Genomic DNA, 14,380 nt, shown 5'->3' with positions numbered 1-14,380 from the left:
CAGCTGAGGACGAAGCCAATGTTATAACCGATTTATTGAGTGTTGTAAAGTTTCACACTGTCAATAAGCGATCTTAGCATTGAGTCATCTTATTAAACTCTTCTATGTACAGTTGACTTCACTCCAGGGAGTACAGTACTGAGTACAGTTCAATAAGCTGCTACGTTCAAGTCAGCAGTGGGTCAATAAGAGAGAATAGCTGTGGTGAAAGGGTGGAATGGCACAGGAGTGAGGGTTTAAGGGGAAGAATGGGGATAATATCCTCTAAAACACTCTTGAAGTGTCAAGCAGTAAACGGTTGTAGATGGGGTGGTGTAAAAACAGATGGCGTGCATAGGAACAGGGTCCAGCTAAGAGGCAGGGGAAGACTTTGCCTCAAGCTTGTTTTGATGCTTCCAGCTGATAGAGGTGTTAGATTGGGATCCAGGATGTCTGGAGGCTAGGTCAGTGCCCCGAGGTCTTTGTTGCACTGCTCAAACCAATCCCAAATAGCTTTTGTGGTGTGACAGGAGACATCATCCTGCTGGAGTAGGCTGCTGCCAATGTTCAGGTAGGTCAACGTAACATTCGCTCGTGAGCCAGGACCTGAGGTTTTCTGAGCACAACGTTGTTTTGCAAGAGGAAGATCAGTGTTATTCACCTCACAAAGAAGAGAAGAGACATTAACTTTATTGGGCTCATTCGAGAAAATCATCAGAGATTTCTAAACCAAATTTCCAATAATGTTATGTTGCCTGGCAACAATACCTTGAAAATGCAATCATGGGTGTAATGAACCCTAACCTATTTCTCCTAACATTTAATCAATCACTCTTCTTAGAAAGCATGGAAAATAAAGCTTTTCTGCTTTCGGCTGAACATCGTTCCCATGACTATAACTTGTATCTCTAGTTCATGCATTTATTACTTCCAGGCTGGACTACTGTAATTCATTATTATCAGGATGTCCTAAAAACTCCCTGAAATGCCTTCAGTTGATCCGAAATGCTGCAGAAAGAGTCCCGACAGGGACTAGAAAGAGAGAGCAGACTTCTCCTGTATTGGCTTCCCTTCACTGGCTCCCTGTTGAATCCAGAATTGAATTCAAAATCCTGCTCCTCACATACAAGGTCTTAAATAATCAGGCCCCATCTTATCTTAATGACCTTGTAGTACCATATCACCCCATTAGAGCACTTCGCTCTCACACTGCAGGCTTACTTGTTGTTCCTAGAGTATTTATAAGTAGAATGGGAGGGAGAGCCTTCAGTTTTCAGGCCCCTCTTCTATGGAACCAGCTTCCAGTTTGGATTCAGGAGACAGACACTATCTCTACTTTCAAGATTACTCTTAGTAGAGATAGGCTTAAAACGTTTCTTTTTGCTAAAGCATATAATTAGGGCTGGATCAGGTGACCCTGAATCCTCCCTTAGTTATGCTGCAATAGGTGTAGGCTGCTGGGGGATTCCCATGATGCATTGAGTGTTTGTTCTTCAGTCACCTTTCTCACTCTGTCTCTCTTCCACAGCATGTCTTCTATCCTGTTTTCCTTCTCTCACCCCAACCACTCGCAGCAGATGGCCCCGCCCCTCCCTGAGCCTGGTTCTGCCGGAGGTTTCTTCCTTTTAAAAGGGAGTTTTTCCTTCCCACTGTGGCCAAAGTGCTTGCTCATAGGGGGTCATATGATTGTTGGGTTTTTCTCTGTATGTGTTATTGTAGGGTCTACCTTACAATATAAAGTGCCTTCAGACGACTGTTGTTGTGATTTGGCGCTGTATAAATAAAATTGAATTGCATTGTATCTGTCTCTCCCGGTTTTAGTGTTCAGTGTAAGACAATAAAACAGTAATGTTAACATTCAGAGGCAGAAACTGTTGTGTGACAAAAAAATCAAGTCATTTATTAAATGATTAAAAAGGTCATTGTGCATCTCTGTTTCATGTTAGCAGTACATTTGAGCATGAAACGGTTATACAAATAAGGGTGGAATTTTATTTGCATTTTTTATTTAATTTTGTGCATGTGACAACATTTTCTGAGCAGACCACAAGTTTCTTACAAAGCTACTCTTGTTACATGTAAAACCATAAAAGTCTGAGACAGCAGCACTCGATCTCTAGCAATATAATAATCTAGTAATTACTTTCTAATAAGTATTATTAAAAACAACATGGGGCGCACTGACAGAGGCGAGGCTGCCGGACACAGGCACCACCGGGCCCTCTGACCACCACCAGTATTAGAGGCAAAAACAAGGAAAAAGCAGACTATGCATTGACGTGGGACTAGCACACATGAGCATCTACGGCCCCTCATTCATCATTTCCGAGTTCAAATACCAAACTTAAGGCTTCACAACACCTCAATAACCAATGGGTGATGTCACAGTGACTTCACTTTTACACACAGTGTATAATATCTGATCGTTATTCTGCACCACATGGGTGTGAAAGAATAAGGCATCACAGCTGGCTCATTCTCATCTTACACAATCATACAGGGAGTGCAGAATTATTAGGCATTGAGTATTTTGTCCTCATCATCCTCTTCATGCATGTTGTCTTACTCCAAGCTGTATAGGCTCGAAAGCCTACTACCAATTAAGCATATTAGGTGATGTGCATCTCTGTAATGAGAAGGGGTGTGGTCTAATGACATCAACACCCTATATCAGGTGTGCATAATTATTAGGCAACGTCCTTTCCTTTGGCAAAATGGGTCAAAAGAAGGACTTGACAGGCTCAGAAAAGTCAAAAATAGTGAGATATCTTGCAGAGGGATGCAGCAGTCTCAAAATTGCAAAGCTTCTGAAGCGTGATCATCGAACAATCAAGCGTTTCATTCAAAATAGTCAACAGGGTCGCAAGAAGCGTGTGGAAAAACCAAGGCGCAAAATAACTGCCCATGAACTGAGAAAAGTCAAGCGTGCAGCTGCCAAGATGCCACTTGCCACCAGTTTGGCCATATTTCAGAGCTGCAACATCACTGGAGTGCCCAAAAGCACAAGGTGTGCAATACTCAGAGACATGGCCAAGGTAAGAAAGGCTGAAAGACGACCACCACTGAACAAGACACACAAGCTGAAACGTCAAGACTGGGCCAAGAAATATCTCAAGACTGATTTTTCTAAGGTTTTATGGACTGATGAAATGAGAGTGGGCCAGATGGATGGGCCCGTGGCTGGATTGGTAAAGGGCAGAGAGCTCCAGTCCCACTCAGACGCCAGCAAGGTGGAGGTGGAGTACTGGTTTGGGCTGGTATCATCAAAGATGAGCTTGTGGGGCCTTTTCGGGTTGAGGATGGAGTCAAGCTCAACTCCCAGTCCTACTGCCAGTTTCTGGAAGACACCTTCTTCAAGCAGTGGTACAGGAAGAAGTGCACACTTCAAGAAAAACATGATTTTCATGCAGGACAATGCTCCATCACACGCGTCCAAGTACTCCACAGCGTGGCTGGCAAGAAAGGGTATAAAAGAAGAAAAACTAATGACATGGCCTCCTTGTTCACCTGATCTGAACCCCATTGAGAACCTGTGGTCCATCATCAAATGTGAGATTTACAAGGAGGGAAAACAGTACACCTCTCTGAACAGTGTCTGGGAGGCTGTGGTTGCTGCTGCACGCAATGTTGATGGTGAACAGATCAAAACACTGACAGAATCCATGGATGGCAGGCTTTTGAGTGTCCTTGCAAAGAAAGGTGGCTATATTGGTCGCTGATTTGTTTTTGTTTTGTTTTTGAATGTCAGAAATGTATATTTGTGAATGTGGAGATGTTATATTGGTTTCACTGGTAAAAATAAATAATTGAAATGGGTATATATTTGTTTTTTGTTAAGCTGCCTAATAATTATGCACAGTAATAGTCACCTGCACACACAGATATCCCCCTAAAATAGCTAAAACTAAAAACAAACTAAAAACTACTTCCAAAAACATTCAGCTTTGATATTAATGAGTTTTTTGGGTTCACTGAGAACATGGTTGTTGTTCAATAATAAAATTATTCCTCAAAAATACAACTTGCCTAATAATTCTGCACTCCCTGTATAAAAATCATAGAATACAATTAAACTTTTTGGTATTGCCCACTTTTAAATCTTTGATCTTTTTAAACAATGTTTAACATATCAGTTTGAAATAGTGTCCTATGCTCATTGTTTTGACTGAGACTTGACCTAAACGCGACATGAAGGTTAAATAGGCTTTATAAGTAAAACTGGACTGGATCTCCTCGTTTTTGCTCTGTTTGAATTTAGCAGTTGATCAAAAGTTGAAAGTTGTTGTTGGGAACAACTCTTCACAAAGGATGAAAGGAGAGGAAAAGAGATATTCCCTTAACTTTGCATGAACATGAACCTGCCTTTTTTTTTCTTTGTCATAGCCCAGTAATGACAACATCTGGATAGCTGCTACAATGAAACAGCATTACAGGACATTAGAGCTGCTTAATCATACCTCCCAGTAAGAACTTCATAATGGGTGAAGCAGCTTCTCACGCAGTCCGACTGCAAATCTTCCACAACAGGGGAGATATGTCACACAGCCATCCTGCTGTCATGGAACATATCTGATCCTGTGCCCATCTACCTGTAAGCAACCCTTACTTGCACCATCTCTATGAATAAATTCACTAAACTCTTCCTCCTGGATTGGGACTTCTCTCATGAGGTCAAATATAAGGTTTTAACAGTGTAACCAGTTACAGAAAAACACTAGTTAACAACTAAACTAGCTAGTAGTAACTGAGAATGTATACACAAACATAAAAAATAGGTGCATCCCTGCCCGGATGAAGCAAATTGCAAATTATTTAAATGTTTCTCGTCCAACTCTTTTTCACACACATGTGAGTCATAGAAGTGCTCGTGGGAGTCATAATATAATTGGTTTATCTTGCACATAATTATCCTGAATGAAGCTTCACTGGAAACTAGGCATGTGTGAATTAGTGCCTCATCTTCCTCGGAGATTGGATCTCACAGCACAGCACCTATGTGTACATATTAGTAATACATCTGTTTTGCATTGCAGAATCATAGCACATGAAGGATGAAGAAATTAGTTAGGTTAATCCTGCTTTTGCATTTTATTGCATTCAATACCATTAACATACATTAAAAGAAGTTGAAGCTTGACTCCAAAAATATTTTAAAATCTAAAAAGATATCCTTTTGTTGGACTGTTCTCATGGGCAGAAAGAAGCAGTTTTAGCAAGTGCATAAGAGACGGCAGGGAAGAAAAAAAGCTTGGTGATTGCATCACTAATCTTGCCCCCACAGCTGGTTCCATTATGGAGGTCCAGCATGGAGCAGGCTGCATGCTTAAAAATAGAGATACAGGAGAAGTTCAGTTTGAAACTAAGAAGCATGCTTTTCAATCTAACAGGCACACAGGCCAGCAAGAGCACGGGGGTGATTTGATCCAAAAGCAGCCTCTGATTTCATGAGCTTTTATTCTGAGATCATTACTGTTGGGTAGAGCTGTTTTGCTCAGTTCAGTACATGTGCTTTTGATATTTAAGCTGGATTTATGTGTCTAATAGTTCAGTTTAGTGTCCCCTCAAGCCTTTGAGTAGAAGGTAGAATTACTGGTAATCTCCCATTAACTAAAATGTAAGTTTAACTTCACATTTTGCCTTTGACTCGTCAAACTCATGTCAGTGATAGTTGTGGGTAAGTGTGAAGCGATAAAGTCATCTGCACAGTTCATCCAGCTCCTTTTTTGTTGTCTTTACAACAGAGACATGCATGAAACAGAAGAGAAGTTCATTCTAAGTGGGACAAGTTAAAAAGAAAATGCACTAGTGGAAAATCCATTTTAAAATGGAAAATGCATTGTTTTGTTTTGTTTTTCTCTCTGCTCATTTAATTAGGATCTCATACATATGCTGAGTGGAAATTTCAATATAATTAAGAAAGAAAAAACGTTTTTTGTCTTGAGGTGTGTGCTCTTTTTGTTGTTTTTGGATGTTTTTTTGTCATTTTTAATATATCGTTTCTCTGCAAGTTTACTCAGCCTTAGCCTCTTGAGGGCAAGTACTGTCAGAGGCAGTCTAAGAAAGAGAAATGGCATTCAGACAATTTTGAAAAGAAATTGTTGCAGAATTCGGTAAGAGCAAAGTTGAAGGTTATCCTGTCGTCTTTCCCAAAAGAGAGCCAGATGAACTGAAATCATTTGAGCCAATCAGGTTGTTGCACCGATGCATTCACACATTAGAAATTTCTGACTGTTTAAACTGTGTGGTAGCGTATCTACACATTATTAAAGCAGACTACTGTGAGTATAATTGAAAATTCCTGCTTTTTAGACTTTTGATTTCATAAAAGCCCTCACAGGGTCTTCGCAAGATAGTCTAGATTGAATAGAGCCGTATTTTATTCAATTTTTAGATAATATGATACATATTCTGATTTTAAACATAAAACAGCCGGTTGAGAATTTCAGCAAATTTCACTTGATGTTAAATAACAGCAGCTCTATCTGTACTGTGCTGTAACAGCCAGTAAATGAAAAGTTAAAAACAAAAAAGGAGAGACTGAAAAAACATCCTTCAACGCCTTAAGAGTGGCGATGTTGCAGAGTTTGTGCACTAGAGTGCAATCTGCAACTTTCCTGTTGGCAACACACATAATCAGCAGATCCATGCAGAGTCAGGTAGAGCATAAAAGATGGGGAATGTTGGGGAAATCAGTTTATTCATGTGTTTGAAAGAAAAAAAAAATGCTGGCTGAAGCATCGCAATATCAAATTTTTAGCTTTGCAAATATTGGTATCAGCATCAGTCTTCAAAATCTTGTATCAGTCAGGCTCTAGGCGTCACCTTCAACCACATCAGAGAGCTGTTTCTTTCACACATGTGATTTTTTAATGCACCAATCAGCATGCATTACTGAAATGCTAGTGCTTTAAGGGCAAAATTTGCTTCACGGTGAGAAAAACTAAAGGATATCATAATATTTTTTTATTTGAATTCTGATTTAAATGCAAAGACTAAATTAAATGTGGAAGGGTTTTGGTTTTGGTTTTGTTTTGTCTAGAAGCAGGTGTAAATGTGTCATAATAATGACACACTATTCATCGCGAACTATCCTGAGAGCGCCCCCTGCTGTGCCACTGGCTGAATTGCAGTCAATTACTGTACAACAGAATTATTGCGAAGAAAAATGGATATCCTTGAACTTCTCTTTTAATACTTCCTGGCTTATTATAATCATGATATATCATATATATATATATATATATATATATATATATATATATATATATATATATATATATATATATATATATATAAACCACCCAGCACGCCCCTGCGGGCGGTTTATCCTTCAAGCTCGGGTCCTCTACCAGAGGCCTGGGAGCTTGAGGGTCCTGCGCAGTATCTTAGCTGTTTCCAGGACTGCGCTCTTCTGGACAGAGATCTCCGATGTTATTCCCGGGATCTGCTGGAGCCACTCGCCTAGCTTGGGAGTCACCGCACCTAGTGCTCCGATTACCACGGGGACCATCGTTACCTTCACCCTCCACATCCTCTCGAGCTCTTCTCTGAGCCCTTGGTATTTTGCCGTCATTGTGGATGTTGGGTATCGAAGAATCCATAGGTCCCTCATCCTATTCATGTAGCCCCTTCCGCCGGGGTTACTTGCGTAGTAGCATTCCAACAACGCCCTGTTTTCGTCTCTTGCCCACCGATGCCTTCTTGTTCCAGTAGCCCACTTTTAGTCAGGGTGCCCTGGTCCCTCAACACCTGACGCGGACCTTGTTGATCTGGGCGACGTCCGAGCCAGCATGCCTTCATATTTATCTGTCTCGCTCATGTCTGCGGTAGGCTTGCTTAGCATAGGGGGTCTAGCCTTAGGACCCTTACTGGATACAGACGCCCCAGGCAGGAATCGAACTTGCGATCCTCTGCTCCAATATATATATATATATATATATATATATATATATATATATATATATATATATATATATATATATATATATATATATATATATATATATATACACTGAACAAAAATATAAACGCAACACTTTTGTTTTTGCTCCCATTCCCCATGGGATGGATGTAGAGACCTAAAATTCATTCCAGATACACAATATAACCATCCCTCCCAAACAGTGGTCACAAATCAGTCCAAATGTGTGGTAGTGGGCACATCTGCCATATTGAGATAATCCATCCCACCTCACAGGTGTGCCACATCAGGATGCTGATCTGACATCATGAGTAGTGCACAGGTGTACCTCAGACTGCCCACAACAAAAGGCCACCCTGGAATGTGCAGTTTTTTGCGCTATTGGGGGTCTGGGGACCCAGAACCGGTCAGTATCTGGTGTGACCACCATTTGCCTCATGCAGTGCAACACATCGTCGCATGGAGTCTATCAGATTGTCAATTGTGGCCTGTGGAATGTTGGTCCACTCCACTTCAATGGCTGTGCGAGGTTGTTGGATATTCGTGGGAACTGGTACACGCTGTCGTATACGCCGGTCAAGCACATCCCGAACATGCTCAATGGGTGACATGTCCGGTGAGTATGCTGGCCATGCAAGAACTGGGACATTCTCAGCTGCCATCTGCCCTGAACAATGTGAACCATGATTCATCCATTCAATGCACGGGCGACAGATCTGGTTGACATTCCTGCTGTCAGCATGCCAATTGCACGCTCCCTCATTGCTTGTGGCATCTGTGGCATTTTGCTGTGAGACAGAACTGCACATTCCAGGGTGGCCTTTTGTTGTGGGCAGTCTGAGGTACACCTGTGCACTACTCATGATGTCAGATCAGCATCCTGATGTGGCACACCTGTGACGTGGGATGGATTATCTCAATATAGCAGATGTGCCCACTACCACACATTTGGACTGATTTGTGACCACTGTTTGGGAGGGATGGTTATATTGTGTATCTGGAATGAATTTTAGGTCTCTACGTCCATCCCATGGGGAATGGGAGCAAAAACAAAAGTGTTGCGTTTATATTTTTGTTCAGTGTATATATATATATTATGTTTCATTTCATGCCAAACCCACTAAAGATTTTTTTTAATCAGATTTTATCAGATTTAATTGATATCAGAAAGTTGTGCCCAGCTCCAGTCTCCCGCAATTCCCGAAGGGACAGTTGTTTGCTGTGTATCAAACAGTGCACGTGCATTTTTTAGAACTCTAACACAAGAGGAAGTGGGTCAGAGCTCCTCAGAGGAGCCAGTGGAAGCTTGAACTTCCGCCTCATCATATATGCTTAATGATGAATGTGTAAAGGATGCGGTTATCTACAAAAAACAACATATGTGTACACAGACACAAGGACAAGAGGAGGGAAATACACTGAGCCACAGCATTAAAACCACTGACAGGAGGAGAGGAGAAAATTAATCACCTCTTTATAGTGCAATGCTCTCCCGTAAACCCTCAGGTCCCGGCCTACGTGTGGATGTTACTTTGACACGAACCAGCCACCTAAACACTGACATAGAGCAATCAATATCTGAGAGACTGGCCACTAAAAGGTTTGGAGGAAAAAAAGTGTTATTTTCAGACTAATGGAAGTTTGAAGTGTCTGAATCAAAAAGAGGATAATAATAGTTTAATGCATAATGACATCAACTGAGTTGATTTTTCATACGCTGCTGCTTGGCATTCGTTCTAGCCGATGCCACGGAGATACTCACTCAATAAATCACAAAGTAATGTGTCTCCATGTTCCAGCATGCACACTCTCCACACATCCTCTTTTCCTTCTCATCCCTGTTATGCATTCATGCATTCAGATCTCAATAAAGTTGTGGCTGCAGTACATCAGCGTCTAGCAACTGCAGATAGAGTTGAGTGAGTTTAAAATGTGGTGATTTTTTTTGAAGCGAACCACAGAAATGGCTTAACAAATATCACCAAATACAGTATTTTATATGCAGTTTGGCACAAAATCTGTCTGCAAGCTAAAGGCACAGTAACGATATTTGAAAATTAAGTTTAAGTTTAAAAAGTTAAAGTCAGATAACTGTGATGTAAGTTTGCTCGATTTTTTTCATCAGACAATTAATGCGTAAATGTTGTGATTCTGAAATTATGTGGTGATTTTACTGCAAATGACTGACTTTGGCTGAAAGGTTATACAGGACAAGCCAAACTTTTCAGTAATGGGTACTGTAGATCCGGTGTAGGGTAGACTGTGTTTACTGTCCTCTCTGCTCAGTTAAGTTAAAGGTAGGAGTTATTCGATGAAGTGCTTCAGCAACACCAAATTCCACCTTTATATTATCTTTTTACTGGCTAATGGTTTAAAAAGAGCCCACAATGACTCATGTAACATCTGCAAGACCACAAGGAACAATAAATATCAGAGTTTGCTGCAGCAACACAGGTCAGATGATCACAGCCTGTCCACAAAGAAAAATCTACTGCAGCTTACAGTAGAGAAGATTAAGTCAATTATTTTTCAGTGAGTCATTTCACCGCACTTCACCGCTCCATCAGATCTTAAGGAGTGCACACCTGCCAAATCCCACTTTAACCCCTGACCACATGGTATTTAAAAGAAAGAAAAAGAGTCAGTCAAACCAAACCAAGATGTGGGAGGGACTTCAGAAAACACGGTGTGAAAGTGACAGCTGCAGGGGTCTGCGAGGCTGCGATGGCTGCAAATGGATGATTCTTAAAAACAAACAAAGATTGAAGGACATCATATCAATATGTAGTAAAAGTAACTCTCTAAACTTTCAAATTCATTGATTTTACACTTCATTTTATCTCTAAAGGTTTTGCTGAAAAACTTTAAATTTATTGGGTGTGCCCAACAGATTGTGTAAAATACAGTAACTAATTTAAGTTGTCGATCCTTATTTCCTTTTGCTGGAGCTATGTCTGCACAATGATGGCAGTTATGTGGAATTATCGGGTGGGGCTTTCTCTCTGCCTCTCTCCAGGCTGTCAGAGTAAAAGAGAAATCAAAGCAGCACTCCCTTTCAGTCTGCGTGAAGAAGCTGATGGATGCCGCCGGAGCATTTGCAAACAAACACTCACACTCACTTATAGATCCGAAATGTTTTGTGGATTCTGCTGGCACTAATGGATGCAAGCAACAAGTTCACAATTCACACTCTTAATGCATTTGTAGTGAACTGGAAAAATAGTGAAATACAATTATGTGCATGGAGCAAAAAAGTTCTTTTCTGTTTAGACTGACTACTACTGCAAAAATACAATTAAAAGGAAAAGGTTCAAATGCTTTTTTCCCCTGAACGTTTCTCTTAATGTGGTGATTGTACAGAGCAACCGTTTTTCCTACAGTTGGAGTCTTGCACACACACACACACACACACACACACACACACACACACACACACACACACACACACACACACACACACTGGAGGAATAAGGTTTGAGGGTTTCGTGTATTTTGGGGAAACTGGAGTTTGTTTAGTGCTTTCCTAAAGATAAAAGCAAAAACTAAAAAAAACCTATTTGTTGGAGCTCCTGGAGCTCATAATAAAATTAAACTGCCACGAGTTAGTGTTGGATATAATATAACTCTATCCTACTTTATCAAAGAGAAGACCGTGGAGCCTTACCTGAGTCCGTGTAACGGGGTCTGGCCAGATCCCTGAAGTAGTAAATGAAATCCAGGCAGTTGTCGTCCTGCACCTCTCCCTTGGAGCAAAGGTCCGAGAGCAGTTCCAGCGCCTTTCGACAAATCTCATCCTCTCTTTCTGCAGGCATTGCCCTCCAGCATCCTTCTGGCTGGTCGGCCACTCCGGCTGATCCTCCACCTCTATCTGTATCCTCCTCTCTCACACACACTCAGTCACACACCACCTCTAACAGCGCAAAGACGCACGACGGGAATCGCGGCTACACCCCTGGATAGCTCCGGTGCGCATCCGTCAAAATCCGCTGCAAACCGAATTTCCCGGAGTTTAATTGTTTTTTAAGTAAAATCAGAAGGTTTTGGCCGCGATGGGAGAAGTTTTCACCGGCTTCTCTCTCTCTTTTCTTTAAATCCCCTTTCACTCCGTGTTGTTAAGCGATGAAAACGCGGCTCCAAATCGGCGCGCGGCTCACGTTGTTCACCTCCTTCTTTTGAAATTTCCTTTTCTCTTTTTTCCCTTTATTCCTTCCTTCTCACCACCACTGTCTCCTAAGCGCTGCTCCGCTGCTGCTGAATCACTACTGAGCCTCCAGGCTTCAGTAGCGCCAGTCAAGGTCTTTGAATGAATGCTCGGCTTTCACTGCACTCAATTATTTCTCCACGCACTGGGATGCAAAAAGACAGACAGGAAGTTCTGCCTCCATCAGCGCCCCCCTTCCCACACCAACGAAGTCCTTTGAGGAAGAAAAGCCGCCAAGAGATCTGTGTACCTCTTCTTAAACAACGGAAATGTCACGGAATCTCACCCTGGTTATCTCCTTATTCTCTTTTATCTCATGCGTAAAGTCAAAGATCGGATTCCTTTCACCAGGTAATCACATGAGTAATGTGATATCCGCTTGCGCTCCTGGGTAGTAGATGTAAGGGGCTCAAACACCTGCGAGGGCCCACATGTACGAGCCTGACCTTTACTGATGGAAGTAATGAAGGGCGAGAACGACGGATAAATGTCACATTAAAGCCTTGGCTAAAAACGACCTCCACATCTTAGCCTCATTCTCTGTGTTTAGAAAGTGTTAGAAGAGAACCTTTCAGTATCTACAAAGTATCTCCGGTGCTTATATTATATTATATTATATTATATTATATTATATTATATTATATTATATTATATTATATTATATTATATTATATTATATTATATTATATTATATTTGTTGAGGGTGTTTCAGTTGCAAACTTGGAACAAAACTGTTGTAAAGAAAGAACCCAGAAACCCAGAAAATTAGGGGAGAAAAAATGTATCATAGTTTTGCTTTTGCACTCTGTTCACATGAAGATAATCACAGGAAAAAACTAACGCAATGTCATATTTTCAGTTTTTCTACAAATGTATTTCAATTTCATGCTAAATTTTGATGGAAACTTGGCTTTAAAACAAGCTTCTTTCTTTCGAAATGACTATTTGGTTCCATGTCAATAGTAGGCAGCTCTTCTCAGTGGAAAACAATTACTGACACCCCACCAACGCAGTACTCTTGCCTAATCTAGGATGGGTTCCATGCATTTCCACCAGCAAAAAGACTGGTGTTGGTCAAAAAAGCTAGCAAAGCACCATAACTTTGTAATGCATAGTTGGATCGAGAGAAATGAGTGAGCCTGTTAAGAGTTACTGCAAAAAACAAAACAACAAATAAAAAAAAGATTAGCCAGTGATTAACAGATGCAGGGGCGGCACTGTGGTGTAAAAATGCCCTGAATTCAAGTCCACTGGCCAGCAGGGGCCTTTCATGCATCTGCATATCCTACATGCCATGCTCTCCCACGGTCCGAAGACATACTTGTCAGATTGAGTAGTAATTTTAAATTGGCCATAGTTGTGAATATGGGAATGAATGATTGTCTGTCTCTGTGTGAAGCCTGCAATAGACTGGTAATCTCTCTAGGGTGTACATCTCTTTTTGCCCAGTGACAGCAGGGATAGCATTCAGCAGCACTGAATAAGCAGAACATGATGGATGGATGCACAGAAGGATGGCAGGTTGTCCCGATTTATGTTACAGCAGAAATTACCTCAAGTTCTTCTAGTTACTCTACATCAGTTGTCAAAGGTCTGCCCAGGCAACAGTGACTTTAATGTGACGCTATAAGTGACCACAGAAAATAATCAAGTAAATACATTCTCTCTTAAGTTGGGCATTTTAACATGTGATTCCACGGAAATTGAAGCAACATCATTTGGAAGAACTTCTGTGGTGTTTTTTGGCACTTAAACAGTGGCTTTATTTTTCACGCCTTGAAGTTTCTGCTCAGTTGAAATTTAAGAAGAAGAAAGTTGCAGCTGGAAAACTTTTGTGACAAACACAATCTTACCTCCAGCACAAAGCACAAAGCCAAAAATTACAAACTCCCCAGAACCCAGCGTGTGGTGCCAGATGCAGTTTCTAACACAGAGTACCTATCAAAATTTGACACTTTCAAATAGGTAGGGTAGCCTTATCACACCTTTTATTGTTAGACACAGCTTTAGCCCGAGCTCACATGGATCCAGTTTTCTGGTAATAACATTACTTCAAATTTGACCAGCTTTCTGAAATCAGAGTCTTTGGAGACGTGATTAATTTGCATCTCTGAATGAAGCTCGCCGACTAACCAGGTGTTTTTTTTAATGAAAAACATAATCCGTTCATCTTTTCAAAGTCTGAATGAAAAGGTTGTGTTTTCAAAGCTCAATTGATTTATAGTGCTGAGAGAGAGGTTACACCATCATCTAGAGTACAAATAGAGTCGTTGATGCTG

General features: G+C 41.0%; 1 protein-coding gene across 4 annotated transcripts in view; it reads right to left on the bottom strand.

Moving 5' to 3' along the window:
- syt9b (synaptotagmin IXb) overlaps nucleotides 1-12,231 on the bottom strand; it is a 66,524-nt gene extending 54,293 nt beyond the window's left edge. For 2 of the 4 annotated variants that reach the window (XR_013970857.1, XM_080875936.1), the window contains exons 1-2: nucleotides 11,565-12,231; nucleotides 10,552-10,644 (exon numbers count right to left, since the gene is read on the bottom strand). Coding sequence is in view for 3 of the 4 variants with exons in the window: in XM_080875936.1 (XP_080732062.1) it covers nucleotides 10,552-10,644; nucleotides 11,565-11,712 (241 nt within the window). In the remaining variant the exon portion in view is untranslated. The remainder of the gene's footprint in view (nucleotides 1-10,551; nucleotides 10,645-11,564) is intronic. The other 2 variants (XM_080875937.1, XM_080875938.1) reach the window with 2 other exon arrangements.
- Between the last annotated feature and the right edge of the window lie 2,149 nt (nucleotides 12,232-14,380).

Source organism: Rhamphochromis sp. 'chilingali', assembly GCF_963969265.1.
Source record: "Rhamphochromis sp. 'chilingali' genome assembly, chromosome: 2".
NCBI lineage: Eukaryota > Metazoa > Chordata > Actinopteri > Cichliformes > Cichlidae > Rhamphochromis > Rhamphochromis sp. 'chilingali'.
The sequence above is the reverse complement of the archived record's forward strand: the minus strand, read 5'-3'. Positions and strand labels throughout refer to the sequence as shown.